The sequence below is a fragment of the Peromyscus eremicus genome, chromosome X (assembly GCF_949786415.1).
Source record: "Peromyscus eremicus chromosome X, PerEre_H2_v1, whole genome shotgun sequence".
Lineage (NCBI taxonomy): Eukaryota > Metazoa > Chordata > Mammalia > Rodentia > Cricetidae > Peromyscus > Peromyscus eremicus.
The window spans coordinates 66,508,266-66,532,471 of record NC_081439.1 but is presented as its reverse complement, the minus strand read 5'-3'; the positions used below and the strand labels follow the sequence as shown (position 1 = coordinate 66,532,471).

The 24,206-nt window shown below is 35.4% G+C and overlaps 1 protein-coding gene across 1 annotated transcript in view; it reads left to right on the top strand.

The window, feature by feature from the left end:
* Window positions 1-24,206, top strand: part of Chm (CHM Rab escort protein) — a 167,155-nt gene that overhangs the window by 121,084 nt on the left and 21,865 nt on the right. The window contains exons 9-12 of the mRNA XM_059250822.1: window positions 4,506-4,583; window positions 14,160-14,264; window positions 14,655-14,718; window positions 18,398-18,494. Coding sequence (XP_059106805.1) covers window positions 4,506-4,583; window positions 14,160-14,264; window positions 14,655-14,718; window positions 18,398-18,494 — 344 coding nt within the window. The remainder of the gene's footprint in view (window positions 1-4,505; window positions 4,584-14,159; window positions 14,265-14,654; window positions 14,719-18,397; window positions 18,495-24,206) is intronic.

Sequence of the window (24,206 nt, the reverse complement as noted above, 5' to 3'; positions counted from 1 at the left end):
CTAAATCTCATTATGATAGATTGTAATGTCTTAACATCAGATAGACTAATAAATATAACTGTACAATTTGACATTCTATTGGTGAGCAAGACTAACAGGAAAGAAGACTGTCTTATAATTAGTGTCCTACATAAAATTTATAGTCTACAGGTTTTTAAACCATGTGAAATTTTGTTTAGTGTCTCTGTTGTATCCTTTATTGAATTATTCTAATTTTCTCAATGTAAAAAAACTACCAGTTTCCTTGTGCACTGACCACATAGTATACCAGAAGAAATTATTACCCAACCTCTAATCTACCATAGCTATCCTCCTTGTGTACATCTAAGAGGATTCAATTTGAAAAGACAGGAAAATACTAAACCCTATTTAATGAATGTCATTTATCTCCACCATTTATAGTTTTCATTACATTCTACATAGATTATGAAATACATTCTCAGTATCAACTAAAATAAAAGACATCAATGCACTCACTTGGTTTTGTCAAATCTCAAAATTTGGCCAAATTTACTTTACTTTTTTAAACTTTACTCATTTATTTTTATTTATGCATATGTATGTGGGCCTGCATGAGTTTATGTACAGCATGTGCATGTAGGTTCCTGGGGAGGCCCGAAGAGGTCATCAGATCCCTTGATACTACTGGATTTGTAGATGGCTATGAGCCTCCTGATACAGGTTCTGAGAACCAAACCTCTGCAGGAGCAGTGAAGAAATTAAGCAACTGATTCTCTTCTGTGTAGCTTTCATTCTCTACTTTCCTAGAGGAATTGTTATTCCAGTGTTTGTTTCTAGTCTCCTCAAAGTTTTGTGCATTACATATTGTGTATCCTTTTTAATGTATGGTGAGATTTTATATATGAAGTTGTGAATTTTTTTTATAAATGATACCACTCAGAAAGTATATTTTCCTAAATTTCTATTGTCACTCAGCTTTTACATTTTAAAATACAACCACATTAATAGATGAGTGCTGTGGGATGGTCTGTATGTCAAGTGTGTTGCTGATTGGTCAGTAAATAAATCACTGATTGGCCATTGGCTAGGCAGGAAGTATAGGCGGGACAAGGAAAAGAATTCTGGGAAGTGGAAGGCTGAGAGAGAGACACTGCCAGCCGCCATGATGACAAACAGCATGGGAAGATACCGGTAAACCACGAGCCATGTGGCAAGGTATAGATTAATGGAAATGGATTAATTTAAGCTGTAAGAACAGTTAGCAAGAAGCCTGCCACGGCCATACAGTTTGTAACCAATATAAGTCTCTATGTTTACTTGGTCAGGTCTGAACGGCTGTGGGACTGGCGGATGAGAGAGATTTGCCCTGACCGTGGGCCAGGCAGGAAAACTCTAGCTACAGATGAGAGATGAAGTTTCATGCATTTATATTTCTTATAGTATTTCCTTGTATGATATGAGAATTTGGACAACTGTATGCATATTTATAGGATGTAGTCATCACAAAGTATCCTTACTTCTAACACCAAATGCATAGTTGTTAGTTTTGCAAAGTCGACCTTAGGGATGATAATTAGCTTGAAGGACTCATTAAAAGTTGATATATAATAGTTTTGTTCATTAGAGGGAATGGATATAGAAGTAAATTATTCAAGATTTATAGGGCAGAACACTGAGGGATTCCAAATGTATAGTTTGTAGAATGTTTCCTCACTGAAGAATCAGAGCATTATGCCTCTCCATATGCAGGTATATGACCAGCATGTCTGACTAACCAAGAAAACTCACTTGAGCATCAATATTCAACTTTTTTTAATTGTTGCTTCAACATTTAGGCATAACTTCACTTGGAGCTGAGGTCAGTGCCTACCCCATTGGAGTTTAGTTGATATTTATCAAATGACCAAAGCTTTTCACCCCTAATCAAACTGTTGATCCAGCCACCCCCATCCTAAAGCTATCTGGTCCACCCTGCCCTCCCTCTAAGTCAATTTCTTAAGGCTGTCTGTTGAACCAATGTCTCTAGGCAAACAAAAACACGCTTTTCAGGCATGACATTTAGATGGCATAGAGATCACCTCCCAGAAGCTGGGGACAATGACTAGATCTTAGATCTTCCTTGGTTAAACTAAACTCCTTTATTGTGTATATAAATGTCCATTTATTTTTTAATTCTCCTCTAGATATTTCTATTTTATGTTGGTATAGAAAAACATTATTTTAAAATGAACATATGATGTACTTTCAATTCTGTGTATCATATACTTTATAACTTCTTTACAAACATTATTTTGTTTATTCTTCAAAAGAACCCTATGTGAATAAGAGGTATTGCAAGGCTGGCGAGGGAAATTAGATACAGTGGAGCTGATTATCCTGTTTCCATGGTCACACAGCTAGTATGTGGCATAGTTGGCATATGAACTCAGGCAGTCAAAATTCTTTCTTAACCACAATGCCTACAATGTATACAGGAAGAAAGAAAAAGTTACATATATCTTCTTCACATAGCAGGGATTACCTAAAATATCTAAATAGCAATAGGTGTTTCTGCTCTGAAATGTATGCATTTTGAGATTACTGTAACAAATTGTTATCCAGACTGAAATATTTAATAACTACTAATGTATCTGTACATCTCTTTTCGTATCTGTGGCTTTCCTTTTTTTTAAACTTTCTTGTCTACATGTTTAAACATTTAAAGTTACTCTATTTTCTCAATTTTATGATGAGTTTTATGTTTTGTTGAAAAATATCTTTCCTAACTTCATATCTTCCTATGTTGTCTTGAGTTTTGCTTTTCATACTTATGCCTGTCCTCTTCCTGAAATTGATTTTGAACACAGTACGAATCAGAGATGATTCTTCTGATAAATATAACCTGCTGTCCCCAAATTTTTTTGTCACAGCCTATTCTTTACCCAGATTCATATTGCTACTTCTTTCATAAACATTTCTATGTGTACATATATCTTTCTGTTAATTTCCTGTTTCTATTCTAACCAACTCAGTAGGATAAAACAACACAAATTTATTTTCTTACATTCCTGGAGGTCAGCAGTCTGAAAGAGACCAGAAGTACTGCATTTCTTCTTAGGGCACAAAGGAAGACTCTGTTCCTTTCCTTTTCTAGTTGAAAAAGGCCACCTGCATTCTTTAGCATGTGGCTACCTCATACAAACAGCATCTCTCTGACCTCTGTGCTCATCTGCACATCTTTGTATCTGACTTTAACCTTCCTGCTTCTTCTTTTGTAGATCCCTGTAATTTGTGCTCACCAGAATTATCTGATGGCAGGACCCTTAATGTAATGTACTTGTAAAGTCCTTCACGATGGCAGTGTAACATGTCTATATATCTCTGTGATTAGGGTGTGGACATCTGCTGGGGTGAATATTCAGCCTACCATAGTCATCTTTCTGATATTCCATTGTTCTTTTTCACATTTTTGATTAATCCATTTTAAGCATACCTATAACCTCTACTTAATAATTCTATCCGAATAGGGTTTTATGTGTTTAACTATGCTGTTAAATTGTGTCTGCTAATTCTCACTCGGGGCTTGATACGTTTCTTTCTGTACTGTGTAATTTTAGGTTTTAAAATCATCATTATGAGACTCTAACCTGTGGAAGTCTCACACAGCCCTAGTTGAAGTCCAGGATCATCATTTACCCAGAGCCACTTTTCTTGATATTTCCTTGGTAATGGGTCTTTTGGATCATTTAATGGTGTAATTTCAAATTTTTGATGTTGGTGGGGATATAACCTTGGTTGTGAGTAAAGAACTATAAGCTTTGACCACCCACAGCTTAAAGGAAAATCAGCATTCTAACCCCCAACCCCCCGCACCTCTAGTAATGAGTGTGTTTCTTTCCTTCATCATTTTACTGAAGTGGAGTCCTTAAGATAATCAGATGGCATGAAAGATAATTTCCTTTTGTGCTCAGATCTTAAGGCTTATTCTTCATATCCGGATGTTAAATCACTAGTACATATCTGAATAACGCAAGCAAACTCATACAGCAAAAAATACAGCTTCTGCTGCATCAACTCCTGCTATGTTCTAAGTTTGCAGTTCCTAGTTAGTCTTGGCTCCTGGAGATTTTGCTTACCTCTATGGTGAGTGACCTCCTCAAAAGTCTCTTGAAGTCTCCTTGCTCCATCCTTCTTCACCCTTCTCTGTTGTGTTGTTGTTGTTATTGTGGTTGAGTAACTCTTGCATCACTTCTAGAGAATATTTGTGGTTTATGCACCTTAGAAATGCAGGAGCTGATTTTAGGGGAACATTGAACTCTTGCTTAGGACACTTTTGGCCTGGTCACAGTTTTAGCTATCAGTATTATATTATTAATCATAATCCCTTTGTTGGATAAAGAAATTGCTAATATTACATCTGAGAAATTTTATAATGGATAGTGAAAATTATATATTATCAGACTTCTTTTTTTGTAATACCAGTTACTCTATATAAGATAACTAATATTGTTACCTTAATTTTCAACTCAATTATCCTAATTCCCATTTTTCTATTCTCTTTCTAGAATGTGTGCTGTGTTTGGTGGAATCTATTGTCTTCGTCATTCTGTACAATGCCTTGTAGTGGACAAAGAATCCAGAAAGTAAGGATGCTATAAGTAACCTTCCTATATTTATACACCAGACACAGGTGAAAAACATAGAAGTTGCTTTTTAAAAAGTGATTCTTGAAAGATCCTCCTTGGTATTAATAACATATCAACCTTGATTAAAAGTAATTTGTGTTTAGGTCTTCCAGAACAAGGAAAGTGAGTTCAGAATATAGAAACTAAATTAATTTCCCTGCAATATGACTGTAGCTCCTGATCATTCAAGCTTGGAAGACAAATCATTTCAGCTGCCGGGGGTGGGTGATGAGTGATGTTAGTTTTCCTTGTGGCCTTACCTCCTCTAATTGATTTTCATCAGATGACAACAAAGCCCTCTGTTATTGCATTTTTAAAAATGGAGCTCACCTAAAGACTCATCAGATTAATCTCTGCTGATAATGCATGTCACTTCAAGAGAAAAGACTTTAATGAGTTTTTAGGTAGATTGTTGTCATAAACTATGCTGCCCTGTTATCTGAGGATAAATTCTTTTACAACAGAATGAGGCCTACAAGCTCGTAGAGGATTAAAGTATGAATTTATCTGCTTTCTTACAATAGCTGAGCACCATCTATTTACCTCTATTTTGTATTTTAATTATTTTTCTAGGGTTTATTATTATTTACTAATGTATACTCTTGTCTAAATTAAATTCAGTAAAATGCCATCGTACAATTTTTAAGTTTTATACTGAAACAGAAATAGCTCAACTGAATGAAGTTTTCAGAGCTATTGAAATTGCTATGTCTCTTCTTTCTTAGATGTTCTCAAGTACCTATTGACTGTATTTCATAGGTGACTATTTTAGGAGTGTAGTAAAAATAGTGTTGTTGAAATTATCAAGTGCCATAATATTTGTAACTAAAATCTTAAATAGCTTGTTTCTTTATACAGTAATTGTGTACAGTCTAAATGGAATAAATTTGCCATTAATTTCTCATAGGTGAGTTTGACATTGTTATAAGTAGTTAAATTAGCTAAGATTTAGTACTAGAAATAAGTAAGACATAGTAAATTTGAAGTTCTGTGGTGTAAAAATTGACATGTGATTTAAGATTCTTATAAAGTATCTTTAGCAGCTGAACAGAATCATACTATATAAATGAAAGAAATGATAATATATAATGGACTATCCCTAAAGGCTTAGGATATTCAGTTTGGCTCATGAAGAACTATAAGTTTATAAAGGAGTGGTTGTCTTTATGCCTCCCAGCTTGTTGTTCCTTTTACAGTCATTTTGAAACAAGAGTCTTTCCTGTGACAGAAATCAGTTAATGAATTGCTTGTTTGGTGTTTATTTGCTTAGGCCATTTTTATAATCTTTGGGCACCATTCCAGTACCACATATTGGTCTCAGTTACATGAAGAATTTGCATCACTTATATTTCTTGTTAGTGATTTCTTCCTTCCTTCCTTCCTTCCTTTCTTTCTTTCTTCCTTTCTTTCTTGAAATGGGTATGCTATTCTAAACAAAGGATCTACATTTATGAACTTATACAGATTCTACTTGGAACAGATAAATGAAACCACAAGAACCCCCAACTGGTAATTTTAAAACTATAAAGTGACCAAGAAAATTGAATTGAGTAAATATTCTTTTAGATACCGCCAGCATTAAATTTCTCTTGGGTTGGTTTGGTGTTTTGAGACAGGTTCTCACTGTGTACCCCAAGATTATACGTGTTTGTCACCACTTTTGGATAGGAAACTACAGTTAGAAGCAATACCTCAGAGAATCTAATATAAATTATTCTTCGATGACACTGAGATACAGTGGTCATCTCTGTAAGCTAAATTTAAAGACTTAGGCAAGAGTACTTTGTTCTGTGATGAGTTTGGGTACCCTAAATCTTAGTTTATTATAAGGTTTTGTCTAGATTAACTTGTCAGATATACTGACAGTATGAACTTAAGGTAGTAAGCAGCTTGCCTTCTAGTTTAAAATATTTTGTATCACCGTATCATCCTGAAGCACTATATTTATTAACAACACCTAAGATATGCAAAGGTCTGTTGATTTTGCAATGCGAGCGGCTTTTGATTCATATTAATGATGTGAATGACAACAGCAGCAAGTCCTATTTTGGGCCAATTCCTTCAGCTGTAAGATAGTTTAGAAGAACTCAGTAATAATCATTGAGTCTTCTTCCAGATTTGACATGATGCTTTAGTTACTTTAATTGATATTGGAAAGTACTTAGTTGGCTCTTCCTTAACATTTAGTAATAAGTGAACTTAAAATACTTCATATGCCTAAGTGTGGGCCAGTAGTCACATTATTGAGTAATGAGAAATTATAAACAAATTGAACAATTTATGTCTATTTTTATAAACAAATAGCACGGTGTCTATTTTGTGCTATGTTATTTTGCTTAAACCACAGTTTAACAATGAACATCATTTTCTTATCTATTGGGGTTTTTTGTTGGTTGGTTGGTTTTGGTTTTGGTTTTTGAGACATGGTTTCTTTTTGTAGCCCTGGCTATCCTGGAACTCACTCTGTAGATCAGGCTGGCCTCTAACTCACAGAGATCCACCTGTCTCTGCCTCCCAAGTGCTGCGATTAAAGACATGTGCCATCACTGCCCAGCTCTATCTTTTTTTTTTAATACAACCTTTTGAGATATAGCATGCAGTTCTTACTGAAACATTTATTCCTTCCAAGTATTTAACAATTTAAGTATAATAGTATAGTTTTTGATCTCGGCTTGGAGTGATGTGATTCCTGTTATTTCCTGTCACCTCACCAGATGAGTCATTTAAGTGATCTTTAAAGTTCTTCCTTAAGAAATATGTAAAAATAAAAATAAAGGCATGTAGTATTTTATAATCAAAAGTGTATACCTCTGATAACAATGGCCAAGTTTATGTAAATATCAAAAGCTAATTTTAATTCAAATTGGTTTCAGGCTAATGTATCTTTCCCAAACACTGTCCTCATTTAAGATCTACTATTTTAGAGAAATGGCAGTAATAGGAGATATATTGTGAAGACCTAAAAGTACAAGATAATTTTGTTTAAAACCCTGATCTTAAAGTTGAGTACATCCAATATTTGTTTCTTTTTAAGGACTCTATGGTGACTTAGAAAATTGTTTATTGTAATTATAATCTTAAGCAAGCAACCTGCAAAGATTTGTATTCTTTCAGTTTGCCTCTCGTACTAGATGGAACATTTGACATTGCTTCTCCCATTTAGTGTAATTACAACTTGCCCATGCTTTTTAGGTCAGAGTCCTTGAATCTCAAACACTAAGTCAGACCTCTATGCTAGTCCCCTTATACGGTTATTTGATAAATTCTCTGTAGGAAATACAGGATACCACTAATATCTTCATAAATAAGGCATGTCTCTATCACTCATTATCCTCAGTAACCCTCTAATAAGTTAATGAACGAGGCTTAGAAGGACTTTAGCTTTGTGTATGTGTTTTGCTTTTTACCTTCTGTTTAAGAAAGTTGACAGAAACATAAATGACCACAGCGTTGAGGTTGATGTTCTGTTTACATATTAAAGTATGAAATAAACTTTGAGAGAGGAGGCACATGATATTATACTATATGGAATATGTAACGAACTTTATCCCTATGTTTGCATAGAGCTTGATTTTTTTCATTTTTGCTTAATTTGCTTTGCCTAGACTCTCCATACTATATTACCCAATAGCACTCCTTATTAAGATATCTCCTAATCATTTTCCCAAAATTCTAATACTCTACTCTTTGATTTTTTCTTAAACACTGAAAGCTCTTCTTGAGCAGCTTTCTTTTCCTTTGTAGTTGTGCTGACTAGATCAAATTCAGATAAATTAAGTTTGGCTCTTTAGCAGTACAGTATTTAACATTTGGATATGGTAGCTATGACTTTGGACTAGTAGCCTGTAAAAAATAGTCCTTGTGTTCGTCTTCTATGTATACTTTAGCTATTTTGCTTACTAGATTTGTTGTTAGGATATTTTAGAAATATTATTTTTTTCCGCTTACCTTCCCTGGATATTTGGATGTCAATAGTAGTTTGTTAGGCTGAACATAAGATTCCATTACTTGTGCCATTACTGAAGTTCTGATTGTAGGGTATCCCTTTTGTAAAGTGGTAAGAATTATATTCTAGAAGCTTGCCCTTTACCAACTCTCATGCTAGTTGCTATGTTGTGATGTGATTTAAGAAAAAAAAAAGGAAATAAAATGTAGACTCTGTGTCTTTGTATTGGGATTTAAGGGAACAGTGCAGCCTTCAATGACACATAAACTGTATTTGAATTTTGACATTGCCATTTCCAACCTGTGTGAAATTAAGCAGCATGTTGAACGCTTCTGTGCCCTAGTGTTATTATAAAAAAAAAGTGGAGTGGCTGACAAACCATACCTTGTAGGGTTCTTGTAATGTTAGCAAAGCAGATAAACCTCATAAAACCATGATTACACATACAAGTAGTTCAGTACACATTAGTAGTATATGTAATTGGAAACCTTGGCATACCCTAGAGGAAGAAGGTCTGTTGTGTTCTACTCTTTGCCAAAAAGTGTTACTTATTAGCTGTGTTTTTCAATAGGGTAAGTAATCTTGGCAATGATATGGAAGAAGGATTGTAATGAAAAGATACTCTTTACCTCTAGAATCACAATTGTTTGCTTTTAATGTTCACTTGTGCAGAATACTTTCATCATCTGTCCATTCCCCATTCATGAAAGTATTAGTTGTTTCCTATGTACTGGGCACTGGGAATACAGAAGGGAACAAGACAAAAATCGAGATTTTTGTTTTCATACAGTTTAAAGTCTACTGGAAGACATTATAAAACACTTAATGTAGCCAGGTATCTTGAGAGTTATTTGGTGCACAGATACAGCTCTCTTCTCCATGAAGAAGAAGTGTAAAGAGCCTCCATAACTTTTATCATCTCTGAATAAGCTCTAAAGCCTTGTAGGAGACATCTGGCTGATGCCTGCCACTCATTTCTTTGTCCCTCTTTGTTTCTTACCTTCTGAACAGCTAACACTGAAGTGATTGTGAGTTTCTGTACCTGAGACCGACATTCTCAGACTTGTTTGCTTAACTCTGTTGTTGCTGGACAAACATTGTGAATCACTTCCCCAGAACTACATTCCCTGATACTCTGCCCATCCATTCAAAGCTGAGTTAAATACCTCTCTTAGTACTCTGTAACGGTCTTTCCTCGCCTTTTTTGTTTGTCTTGTTTTTTTTGTTGTTGTTGTTTTGTTTTGTTTTTGTTTTTTCTGAGACAGGGCTGTGTAGCCCTGGCTGTCCTGGAACTCACTTTGTAGACCATGCTGGCCTAGAACTCACAGAGATCTGCCTGCCTCTGCTTTCCAAATGCTGGGATTAAAGGCATGCATCACCATTGCCTGGCTTCTTTCCTTTTACTGCTGAGCAGTACTCTTATTTTAAAATTGCCTGTGTCTGTATCTTCATTATCACCTATTGGAACAGTATGTGGCATAGCTAATTGCCGTATTTTTATGTTGAATAAATAAGGTATCGGCTTTGTAGCAGTCCACTGCCTTATTAAGTGCTACCAGAGCCTAAGGCAGTATCAGTGATGTGGGAGCAAAGAGGCTAATTACAAGAAATATTTTAAGGTGGAATCTAATATAGTAGTAGATTAGATATGAAGAGAGATTTGGGTGGGAAAGTTATAACTGCTGGTCATAGCCTTACTTGATAGAAAGATTACAAGGGAAGAAAGTAGATGTGGAACTGTGTTAAAGTCAATTTGGAGTACAATAAGCTAGATATAAAAAGGAAGTAGGTAACGATAACTTCATTATGTACTTGAAATTTGATAAGAGCAGATTTTAAACATCTTCACTCCCCAGTGGTAATTGTAGGTGGTAATTGGATGTGTTAATTTGATTCTTTTATTCATTATACAGTGTATACATGTCAGATTATCACATTGTATTCCTTAAATATATATAGTTTTTATTTGCCAATTAAATATTCCTAAGAGAATAAGTAGACTATCAAGAAAATAAATCAGTACAAATTAGGAAGATAGATACACATCTTATGAAAAGGTCAGAGCAACAACTAAAAACCCAATTCTGTTAATGAGTTGAAATGACTGTAGTAGATATCCACCCCGGAAATATCATTGTGAAACGTTTTGGAACAGTGTTTTGAAAGATGTAAAATTGGAACTAATGCCTTTGAGAGGACTCATAAGCTGTGTCCAATAGGAATACCTGGTTTGTTTCCTTCAGTGATTAAGAATCTTAGCATTTCCTTAACTAGTATTTTCCTTTTTTATTATTTCATTTCTCATTTCCATACTGTGTTATTGCCTGAGGTTTTAATTCTGAAGATCAAAGGGATTGCATACCCATTAATACTGTTATGTTCTCTTCTTGACTGAGTTCCAGATGTTTTGATTTAAACTTGCTGTGTTTTTTTTTCCTCCTTTATTGTCACTTTGCTATTTATGCTGTTGTATCAATGAACCAAGAACTGAGTAAGTGTTGTGGTTTGTTGATTTAGAAAGCCTTGCCCAAGAAATGTTCTGTCTAGCTTCAGTGATTCTTATGATCAGCTTGGTCATAGTGTCCCTGTAACTAGGAACTCCTATCATGTTCCTTCTCAATTTACTATTTATGAGGCTCAGCAAGGCCCTCTGCTAAGTTCAAAATGCTGTTAATCATTAACGGCTTCCTCAGGTTTATGTGGGAGGAGTAGGCAGGAGGGTATTTTAATGTGTCTGGCAGCACTGTTTCATTTTGTTGTTTTCCATTAAGCGAATGTCATCTAATTTTTATATTAATCTTTATAACAGAAAGATTAAGAGTAGGTCCCAAATCAATATTCGTTCTTCATTGTTCTCCCAATTAGGCTGACTATATGGCAATAAGTCAAGTATCTGAGGGAAAACAAATCTTACCACTTGCTTAATATGTCTTGGTTTGCACAGCTTGCTTAGGGCTACTGCCTCAGTACTTCAGGGTAAGAATGAGACTAACAGGTGAGTCATGGTGTTACTGTCTACCAGACCAAGACTGGGCATATGTGATAGTCGCTCACTCTGTACAGATGTGGGTAATTTCTCTATCTGGAGCTCTTTACTTTTCTCACTTTAGTGTAACGTAAAGATGCAGCAGTAGCAGAGGCTTCGCTTTGATTCTTTCTTGGGACTTGGAAGCTTATCAGAATCTCCAGGGGTACTTATTATTTGAAAAAGTCCCCCAGGTGTGATTCTGATTTGTTTCCTTCTCCCCCTCCTCCTCCTCCTCCTCTGGAAATCACTGTTTCATCTGAAGCTTCTGCATAAACAGGCACATTTATTAGCATCTTATCCCTGCATAGTTGAGCTTGCGTATATCCACATCTCGTTATTTCCTCTCTGGGTTATCTGCATTAATTCTTTCTAATACTGTAACACCTGACAACAGTGTCTGACAGTCACCAACAGATCCCTATTAGTCTTTGGAAACCAACAAAGGAGGAAAGACTCTCTAATCTTGAGGGCTAGGTTTATTTCTGAGTTGCTCGTTGGTTTGTTTGATAATAGGAGCCTTTTCCAAAGGCACCGAGGTTGAAGATTTATATGAAAAGCACTTTTTTTCTCAGTTTCAAACCCTTTGCCAACACTGAATTTCAAGTGAACAGCTCTTATGTCTTCTGCTCAATTTCTGCAGTGAACAATGCAGTATACTTGCTTATTCACACATCTTCTCAGTTACTCAACTCTTGAGCCTTCTGTTGATTCATCTTTTATGCATTCCACAGTAAATTGCAGATATCGGTAAAATTCACCCTAAACACTTCAATATGGACAGCATGAACTACAGTTCAGTGTTTTCCATCATCCTTTTAGATATAATTATACTTGTGCCCCATCCTTAAATATTCATTAGTTGAGTTTCAACAAAAGACAAATCTGTATACCCTCAGTCCTTTCAACATACATAGCACTTTATACTCCTTTGCCTGTCTGCATTATTCTTTCTTCAATTTCTATAGCTTCTCAGTTAAAAGTAAGAAATGTTTGCCAATGGTTACAGGACAAATATAATCAGTATGTCATGACAGTTCAGCAAATGTCTCTTCTCCATTCCTTCAAGTACTTTGATTCTTAAATTGTTTATGAATGCTTCAAAGTAGGAGCTTAAAAAACAAACTTATTTTTCTACTTTTTAATAATTATCTTGGCCAATATTTGGTGTAAGTCCTTTGTGCTAATTTAGTGAAATATGTTATAGGTAAGGTGAGCTCTTAGTTTAAGGGAATGAAGGAGAGTTGAAGTGTAGGTAAGATGGGGAAGTCATTTAAATATTAATACAACAGATTTATATTAAAATATGCTTACTTGTTTCTAAGTATTATATAACATTGTGAGACATAATAGTCTAACCTTCCAGCAGTGGTGTGCCATTTATTCAATAGTAACAGCAAAATATAAATTCATTTTCTTTTTCCATTGGTTTTGGATGCTGGTCATTTTATTTTTAGTTCATATATGCCTTTAATTGATCCCTTACTTGGCTTGTTTAGACCAATTGAGGATACTTTAATTTATAGCAGAATATTTTAAATATGATATGAGTGTGAAAATCATTTGCTTGCATTTTTGTGAAGACCAGCATATAAGTGTATTTCTAATAAAATAATTCCTGTACCAAAAGAAGCTGTGACAAAAGCAAATTGATATTTCCATAATAAAAAGATATAGCAAACATACAGTCATTTGCATATAGTTCCTGAAATACTGTATAGTGGCTTTGTCAATGCTGGTAAGTCCGTTTCAAGGATGTCGCTCTTAGTCCATTAGTTTGGATAATGAGCCCTATAAAGTACATTTATAACTTGTGGCACTGCAAGGAGATGGATTCTAATTTTCATCCTTTTATCTAGACACATTGAAAGAAGGTCAATGGAGGGTTCTATATGATTCATTGTCCCAACACATATCAGATGACAGAGACCTGATAATGTCCATGCATAAGTGTTTTCCTTATTTGGAAACAGCACTTGAAAGAAATCTTTCTATGATTATCCTTTGAAGTAAAGTGGAAACAGATATTAAAAGAGGCTCTCTCCTTTTTTTTTTCTGTTTAAAACATTATCAAACGTGTGACCAGATAGCTGTTCTTGAACAAAAGAGAAAGCAACACTTAACAGAAAATAAAAAGCCTTTAGTGGCCTTTACAGGCTGGGAATGATACAACAAGATATTTAATCAGCTTTCCTTTTCCTCTTAGAACTGTTAAAGGTGGAAAAAAGAAAGCTGATTTTTTTTTTCTAAACAAAGGAATGGCTTCTAGTTTCTAAATGTGAGGAAAGCTTGGAATTGTGCAATAATGCTTTGCTGGCCTTATACTTACAGACTAATGACAATCAAAATAAATATTTAAGTAACAGTTTACATGCAGTTATAGTTTAAAAGATGTCAGAATAACTACTAGAATATATCTCTAGTTCATTGTTAGAAAATGCAGAGTACTTGGCAATTTTAAGTTTCACAAGGTTTCAAATCAAAATCAGCAGTTCATTATTTCATTTTCTCAATTACTTAATCATTAATATGATCTTTTCTTCTATGCTTATCTTCTTTATAGATGTAAAGCAATGATAGATCAGTTTGGTCAAAGAATAATATCTAAACATTTCGTTATTGAAGACAGTTACCTTTCTGAGAACACATGTTCCCGTGTACAGTACAGGTAAGGTACCCTCCACCCATTACGCAAAGGAAGGGAACACTTCTGGCCGTGTAGTTATATTGTCCCTTCTCATCATTCTGCTTTTCAAGGAGCATGCAGAGGTATACCAAACTGAAGGTATAACTCTATTTCTTACCGTTCTTCCCTACTTAGTTCTGTTTTGAGGGGAGCCTAGCAGAATTTCTTCTCCTTTGCGTCAGCTGGAGTTTGTCTGTAGGTCGTGCATCCTTCTTTCTTGAGCCAAGAAAAGATTAAAGCAGAACTTGACTTGGTTTTGACACTTTTATCCTTACTTAAATCTTTGAAACATGCCTTCTGCTGGTTACATAACAATAATTGAAACTTAACCATAGAATCTGAATCACTGCTTTCCTCTTTTGTGCATTGCAGGCAGATATCCAGGGCAGTCCTGATTACAGATGGATCTGTACTAAAAACGGATTCAGATCAACAGGTGATTCAGTCCTCTATTTTTTTAGAATAAAAGATGTTTGTTAAAAAAAGAAATATATGTACATGATGATCTTAATACTACAGTCAAACTAATGAACATGTCTATCTTTACAGAGCATTTTTTATGGCAAGAGTGGTGAAAGTCCACTCTTAGCAAGTTTTAAGTTTATAATATAGTCTTAGTAACCGTAGCCCCTATGCTGTGTATTAAATCTCTAAAATTGAGCATTCATTTAATAGCTAGCAAACAAGTGCCTTTTCCTCAGCAGCCAGAGAGTTCTGACCTCTTGGGAGAGGTTGATAAATATGATAGCATGTCTGCCTTCAAATACCATATAGCCTAGGGGCACAAAAACAGACAGACAACTAAGAAGTGCAGTTCGGTGCAACAAGGATTAGCATAGGATAGCTTCAAGACATTATATAGCAGTTAATGTTTCCCTCTTCACATTGGGCTGCCATTGTTGGTTGATGGGTCTAGATTTCCAATTAAACCATGGGCTTTGTGAATACATCTGAGGGGGACGGGGAGAGAGAACCAGGAAAAGAGCAAGTAGAGGCAATTCTTTATAAGAAAGAGGAATTGGTCCCTGAAGAGGGATGTGGAAGTGAGGAGGGCTTTCTTTTAAAAGGTTGTTATGTATTTTAGCTGTTTGAATGGAGTCAGCAGAGGAGTTGAGATACTCAGGCAAGAAAGAAAGTAATTGATGAGTTGAAGTCCAACCAAAAGTCAGAGAAAAACCAGCCCAAGCATTGTCTGGTGCGTTAAAGTAAGAGGGTGAAAATGGAACTATTTTTTTTGTAAGTTTGGGAGTTGATGAATTCCATTCTTTAAATTACAAAGTGAAGTCCTCTCCCAAGTATGAGGCTTACAAACAAATCAAACCTGAAAGAAAGACGTATACTAAGTGTCTACGGTCCAGTCAAATATGAAGATTATAGACATGAGGATCTATGAATCTGCTCCAGTCTTCCCATCTCTTTTAATCATTTTTCCCACCTGTCTGTTCATAGAATTGCCCCTCGATTTCTTTCAATTTTTATCAATCTCTCTTCTACCCTCTTCCTTTCCTTTGCCTTAGACACAGTAGTGGATACTCTTTCTAACACCTTCAGTTCCCATGTTGCTAGGGCTCCACTAGAAACACAGGAAAATCTCTTTCCTGTGTCTGGCTACTAATTGTATTCATATCACTGAGGGCCGCTTGAGAAAGTTATACAGCCAAGCAGATTGGCCCTCCCACAAAGTCTGGTGTCAGCCTCATTCAGCTGGATCCTGTTCACATACAAATTCTTCCACTGGCTTTTGATCGCTTCTCATCTTCTTGTTTCTCTGGGTAAAATAAGATACCCACCATGCACAAAAGAACTTGAATCTCTGCCCTACCACCCACAGTATATGTATACCATCCCAGAAGTAATTGGGGGGCCTGTGTCCTGAGGGGTCTGTGTCTTCCTTGTCTTTAGGCAACCTCCTTCACAGGTGCTTTTGATATATGCATGAATGCTATACAGACACACTGACTGAAATTTTACAATTAAAAACAACACAACCCAATCTCTTGACTCTGCCTCCATCTCGACCAAGTACTCAGCCTCTCCTTTCTTTCTTTTCTTTTCTTTTTTTTTTTTTTTTTTTTTTTTTTTTGATTTTTCGAGACAGGGTTTCTCTGTGTAGCTTTGCGCCTTTTCCTGGAACTCACTTGGTAGCCCAGGCTGGCCTCGAACTCACAGAGATCCGCCTGGTTCTGCCTCCCGAGTGCTGGGATTAAAGACGTGCGCCACCACCGCCTGGCTCTCTCCTTTCTTTTTAATAGGATGTTCTATACACTGTACTTGCTGCTTCCAGCTCCTGAACTCCCAGGCATTTCTAAACCACAGTCTTGCTTTGCCCATACACGTCTACCACAATTTCTGTTACTAAATGCATTAAAAAAAAACATGGTATTCAGGGTCAGGAGACATTTTTTATTATTTTCTGTCAGGACTTTCCTGATGGCTTTTGACAATTTTTTTTCTTTCTTTCTTTTAAACACCTTTGGCTCTTATGCCCTGTGCCTCCTCTGCCTTTTTGACGCTCTTTTTCTTTTTCTCCTATTCTTAAATATCAAAATACTCCCTTCATCCAACTATATTATCTGTCTCTCTGCACACTCAAATGATTTCCTGTATTCGAATCCATAGTCTCAATTCCATATAAATGCTGGAGATCAGCTCTTAGAGGCCCAGGGGTTCCAGGCTCACATGTCAAAGTTCTGTTGGGTGACTGTCAAGAGATAGGCATTTAAAGCTGAAGTCACCATCTTCTGTCCCCACAGTGCTTTTCTTCTACTGCTCACTGCTTCTGAAAACAAAACTGATATTTTTCTAGCCACACAAACTTCCTTCTTTCTGACATCTTCTTAACCTTTGGGCCCTATCCTTATACTTGATAAAAGTTGTCTCAGTTCTTCCCTTTCTTGTGGTTAACTTTACTGTTTCCATGTTTATAATCTCTACCTTCTAACTTGTCACCCTGCTTCCCATCTGTCATCTTGAGATCCATCCTCACATAGCTGACAAAGTTAGTCCTTTATTTCCTTCAACCCCTCCCTCCCTTTCCACCTCTCTGTAGATCTTTATTTTGAATTGCAAGTAGAACTAAAAAAATTAGAAGGTAGGAAAAGAAACAGGTGGACAGTCTAGGCATATTGCTTAGTGATGTTAGAGAGTTGAGGAGATTCTCCTGTAATGTCTTTAAAATCTCTGTAATACTTGAGACAGTCAACTTCTCAGAGTTTAGGTGAGGGAGGTGCTCCAGTAAAACAATACTGATTTTATCTCAGTAATAAATTATGATAATTGCAAGAACCAAAAGAAATTCTTCCATGTTGGTAGAATCATTAAAGGAACGATTTCAATTATGGTCATATTTTTAGTCCCAGTCATTTCATTATTTCACAGTGTTCAATGTCTTAGTGGTTTCTCTCTCTTTGATGTTAAAGTACATTTTCTATCCTTAATAGCAGCAAAGAGAGTTAAAAGGAACATGGAGAACTGTTTTTGAGACATCATAAGCCGCCAAATAGATGGCAAGTAAGATAGTCATTGGTATTGTGACAATTTCTATTTTAAAAATGTGTTGTAGTTGCTTCCTCTTTGCATTCCTAGTCAGAATGCAAGCACAGCACAAGCAGGGAAAAGTGAAAATGGGGCTTTCTCTTTCACTAGCATTTCCTTTAAGAGGTTATAATTTCCTTAGATTGTAGATTTCTCCAGAGAAACATTGATCTGATGGTCATGTAAAGCCTTTAAAATATGAGCCATATATCATATCAGGAGTAGACAAGACCACTCACTTACTATTATAATCTGACCTCAAGGAGTAGAGTGCTTATATTTTAACAGTAATAATATAATTGCATTTCTTTGAATAGTATGTGATGTGTGATGAATGGAATCAGTATTAAAGATTTGAAATATTCACGGTTGATGGGAATTGTATAAACTTGAGTAATAATGAAGAAAGTGGATATTGAGACGTGTGTTGCATGTTTTACATTTTACTCCCAAATGAAATTTTTATAAGCAAAATGTTTTCAAATATCAAAGGATATTTGGGAACTGTGAACTTAACACTCAAAAGATAGAAAAATAAAAGAGACCTAACAGTTATTTCTATTGTTTGTTCTGGTTTTCAGGTCTCCATTTTGACAGTGCCAGCAGAAGAACCAGGAAGTTTTGCCGTTCGGGTCATTGAGTTATGCTCTTCCACAATGACATGCATGAAAGGCACATGTAAGCACAGTTATCTTCTTTACTCTCTCTCTCTCTCACTAAATTCTCCTTTTAAAACTTTTAATTACTTATTAAAATTTCTACTGATATGTAAGACAAAAAATACATATTAGATAATATGCTGATTTGGTACATGTATACGTTGTACAGTGTATTAATTAATGTTGGGGAGGTTCTTTACAGAAAATCTTATCATCTGCAAACAATGACTATTTAACTCCAACTTGTTCCAATGTGGATACCTTTCATTATTTTGTCTTGTCTGATTGTTCTATCTAGGACTTCTTACAATATGATGAATAGAAGCAATAAATACGGATGTATATCTCTTTAAAAATTTACCTCTCCCCCCTTTTTATCATACTAGGAATTGAACATACAGCTTCATGTATGACAGAGGATCTAGAACTAAGCCACAATTTCAAACTTTAAAGTGTTTGTTGTTGACTTTAACATAGTTTTTTTGCCTATTTGCAGAAAATGAACATCAAGAGTGATAACAGTGTGGAATTAAAGAACTTGCCATTAATCCTAATAGTGATTTTTTACAGTGCTTACCATTTACCCAGTACCCTAGAGTGAAGTGGGTTTCCCTTCTCTGTCTCACTTCCTTTAAGTAGGTGCGAGTTCAAGTTTCTAGAACACAGCAAAATAGCCCCAGCAGCTGGGAAGCAAGTGTTCAATACACAGAACTTTGGCAAACACTTCATGTCCAAATGTAACAATACCTAATTCAGTTCTTCTAGATCACTGTGATGTATAAATGTTTTACCTGATATTTGACCACTTTTTTCTTTGTTATATTTCAAGAAATACATAATAAAGGGAACATGTGATGTTTGTCTTTCTGTGTTACCTCACTCAATATAATCTTTTCTAGTTCTATCCATCTATCTTCAAAGTTCATGCTTTCATTTTTCTTTAAAGCTGAATAGTACTTCATAGTGTATATGTACCACATTTTTATTGTCAGTTGAAGGATTTAGGTTGTTTCCATTTCCTAGATGTTGTGAATAGAACAGCAATGAACTTGGTTAAGCAGTATCTCTAGAGTACAATGTAGCATCCTGTGGGCATATGTAAAGAAGTGTTAGAGGTAGATCGTATGGTAGATTTATTTATAGCCTTTTGGGGGTTCTTCATCCTGATTTCCACAGTAGTTTGCACCACTTTGCAATCTCACCAGCAGTGAGTAAGAGTTCCTTTTTCCTGCATCCCCTTCATCAGTTATTTCCTGTTGTTCCATTGATCTTTGCCATTCTTTCCAGAGTAAGACAAAAATCTTGAAGTTGTTTTGGTTTGCATTTCCCTAATTGAACAATTTTTGCGATATTTCTTAGTAATTTTTTTTTTCTTCTTTTGAAAACACTGTCTAGATCCCAAGCCCATTAACTCTGGTTTCTGAGTTTTTTATATTCTGGATATTATTTGTCTGCCATTTGTAGAGTTGGCAAAGATTCTCTCCAACTTTGTGGGCTTCTGAATGTTTATAAAGCATTTAATATAATGTCTATCAACAACAAAGTATATAATAAATGGCAGCTGCTAATGATATATTACAAATAGACTGGATTATGGATTCTACATGTAGCAAAACATTATACATTTTAATTTTTTCCTCCCCCAGCTCCTCCCAAATATACCCCACCTCCCTACCCATCCAACTTTATATATTTTCTCTCCACTTAACAACAACAGCAAACCCATGGTAAATCAAAAAACAATCAAACAAATGACCAATAAGAGAAAAAAATTCTCAAACAATACAAAAGAAAAATTTCATTTTGTATTGGCCATCTACTCTTGGTCATTGTGCCTGCCTGTGAGTGTGGTTGATAAACCCAGTGACAATCCATTGGAGAAAGCTTATTCCCCTTTCCTATAAGGCATTAATTGCAAACAGCTTCTTGGTTAGGGGTGGGACTTAGAGTCTACTTCCCCTTTTTAGTGCTGGAATTTTTGTCTGGCTTGAATATATACAGGTCTCTGTGTGCTGCCAAAGTCTATGTGAGTTCATATGTGCATCATTCCTGTTGTGTCTGGAAGACACTGGTTCCTAGGAGTCATCCATCCCCTCTGACATTTACAATCCTTCCGTCTCCTCTTCTACATAGACCCCTTAGCCTTGAGGGTAAGACCTCCCATTTAGGACTGAGTGTTCCAAAGTCTCTCACTTTCTGTGCGTTTTCCAGTTGTGGGTCTCTGTTATTAACCATCTACTTCAATAAGAAGCTCCTCAGATGATGGTTGGACAATACACTGATCTATGGGTATATCGATATGCCATGAGGAGTTATTGTTATGATTCTTTCAGAGAATAATAGTAGTGCGTTTTCCCCTAGAACCACGACCAGTTTAGTCTTGGATTCCTGGTCACTTTAGCAGTGTCAAGTATGGTATCCATTTCATTTAGTGGACCTCAAATTCAATCAAAAAGTTGTTGCTCCTTCTCATACCATTTGTGCCACTATAGCATCAGTACATCTTGCAGTCAGGTCTCTATTGTAGGGCACAGGGTTTGTAGATGGGTGATTATTTTTCTTTTCTGGTACTCTGCAGAGTACCTTCTAGCACCAAGACACTAGACATCAAAAAAAATTCAATTTAAAAATGTGATATAAATCTAAACAGAATTCTCAACAGAGGAATCCCAACTGGCCGAGAAACACCTAAAGAAATATTCAACATCCTTAGCCATCAGAGAAATGCAAATCAGAACACCTGTCAGAAAGGCTAAGATCAAAACCACAAGTGACAGCTCATGCTGGAGAGGATATGGAGCAAGGGAAACACTCCTCCATTGCTGCTGAGAGTGCAAACTTGCACAGCCATTTTGAAAATCAATATGGTGGTTTCTCAGAAAATTAGGAATCTGTCTACCTCAAGACCCAGCTATACCACTCCTGAACATATACCCAAAGAACGTTCTACCATACCACAAGGACAGTTGCTCAGCTATGTTCATAGCAGTTTTATTCATAATAACCAGAACCTGGAAACAACCTAGATGTCCATCAGCTGAAGAATGGATAAAGAAAATGTGATACTTATATGCAATAGAGTATTACTCAGCTATTAAAAACAGTAACATGATGGAATTTGCAGGCAAATGGGTGGAACTAGAAAAGATCATTCTAAATGGGGTAACCCAGAACCAGAAAGACAAACATGATATATACTCACTTATAGGTGGATATTAGCCATAAAGTAAAGAATAACCATGCTGCAGTCCACAGACCCAAAGAAGCTAAGTAACATGGGTGACTCAAGTGGGGACACACTAATCTCACTGCGAAAGGGAAATAGAAAAGACATTGGTCAATTTCTTAATCTACTACTGTGTCTTGTTTCTTCACTAGAAGTTCCTGCTGTTTAAAGTTTTATTTATTGAAAGTCTTTAATTTATCTATAGATGTGTGTGTGGTGCTAGGAATGCATATGCAAAACAATTGATTAAGCCTCGTAGTCATATCCCATACCCTGGGAATTTCTACATCTTCCTTAGAAATTATCTTAAGTGTTTTTGAAAGAAATCAAGTGACACAAGCCTCCAGAATTTGTGTATAGGGAAGAAGCCACTAGTCACACAGACATTTTTGATAATGTATGACAGTATTTTAAGCAAACTGGCCAAGATCTTTTGGTTTCTGAAGCCCTTGCTTTCTCACTTGTTTCTACTTTGAAGTTCTCTGGTCTTTACTGTAACTTAATCACTTTATATCAGTATAATACCAGGAATATGGACAAATACACTAGCTGTTTTTCTCTTGTTTCTGGCCTGAAAGAGGTAAGTTTGAGTTCACTAATGATACTTTGCCTTATCACAGAGAAAAAGAAGTTCTTGATCACTTTTAAATCTTTTTTTTTCATTCATTATGCAGTATGTATTATTTTATAAGATAATAGTTAGGCTTAATGTTTGATATAATATGTAGCAAGACTTAAGAAAGATACTAAGATAGAAACTGACATATTTATCATTTACTTACTTTATAACTTAATTAGTATTTGTCTTCTTTTTTTTATGCTTTGAGCCTCTTCACAGATGTAACTCAGACATTAAAAGTCTTTAATGGCATATTTTCCTGTTGCTCCCTTATTTAAGAGTCATTGATGTCACATGTAGTTTCAAATTGTTCTGTTTGTCATCTGTCTTCTAAAATAGAATTTGTCTGATAATATCACAGAAGGCTTCCATGTGTCTATTCTCATTGTCTTCATTTTCATTTTTTTTCTATTTCAAGTCAGGGGGAAAAATGGGCAAATATACTATGTTTTTATTTTGTGTGTCCAAACCTCCTCCCATTTATTTTTCTCATTTGAAGCTCCCTGATGATAAACATATTACTTCATTCAGAATGTTACACCATCATTCTCTACCAAACTACTGCTCTGTCTCTTTTGAGTATTTTCTCTTTTCTCCTGAAGCTTTGAATATAGCACATTGTGGACACAACAGAACATGTTCTTAAATTTTGTATAATTATCATCTCACAGTTTAATTCAGAAACATAATTTAATCCTTTCTCTTATCAAGCAGCCTGGAAAATGATAAATAGGACTATGTAATGTGTTAAGAGCCTACATTTTGGATTCTCTCTTCTGGATTTCCCATACTTATGCTAATTATGGTGAACTGTGAATGATAATCCAGGTTGCTTGTGATGTGTAGATATCAACAAGTAAAATAATATTCAAGAATAATTCTACATGTGCAAATTTTATGTGTTTTCAGGCACTTAACTTTAAATGGATTTTGAAGTGACTTGTTTTCCCTGTGCAGAGTTATTTAAGATTAACAGAAAGAAAACATTTCTAGCTGATCACATTGTGTATATTATATAATATAATCAATTTGCCAGGTAAGTGGATCTGAGCACCTGTACTTGCCCTAAAAACAGGCCATGATGATGGAATCCTAAGTGAAACTCATCATTCTTTCTATTGAAGGAATCACTTGACAAATGTTGGCAAGCACTGTAACTAATGTAGTTATACCTGAGTAAATCAAATGTAGTCCAAATATATCCCAGTGAGGCTGACTGTATCCATTCCTCAGAGGAAACAAAATGAAATTCATAGAAAGTAAATTATGTAAACTTTGCTGATTTAAGGTGAGGTTGTTAAACACATTTTAAATATTTAAGAGATTACCCAAGAGCAAATTAACTTGTTTGTAAGATGTACTTTATATATAATTATAACTTTTGTCGTAAAGATGGGCAAAGATTTAAGGGTTGAAAGATTCTGAGATGTTAAAAGTTATTCAAGTTAGCTTGTTCTTGTAACACATGCTTGACACAAACTTGTGTCTTTTTCCTCTCTTTCTACTCTTGGTGATGATTTTTCTAGTATTTTCATCATTATTTCATTACTGACTTTTAAAAGTTCACGTGTGTGTGTATGTGTGTGTGTGTGTGTGTGTGTGTGTAGAGATAGGGAGAGAATATATATGTTATTGACCATAATTCATTCTTGTTTTGCATGTATTGAAATACCATTATATCCCATACATATATATTATTATTATGTATTAATCACATGTGCAAAGCCATGCTGAAGGAGTTGGAAGTGCCAACTATCTTGGTTTGATCATTGCACATTACATGCATATTTTATTTAATTATTGTACTATCCCATAAAAATATATAAAATTAAACTAACTGTTATAAAATAAGCCTATAGCAGACTTGTCTCCTAAGGAAACTAGAG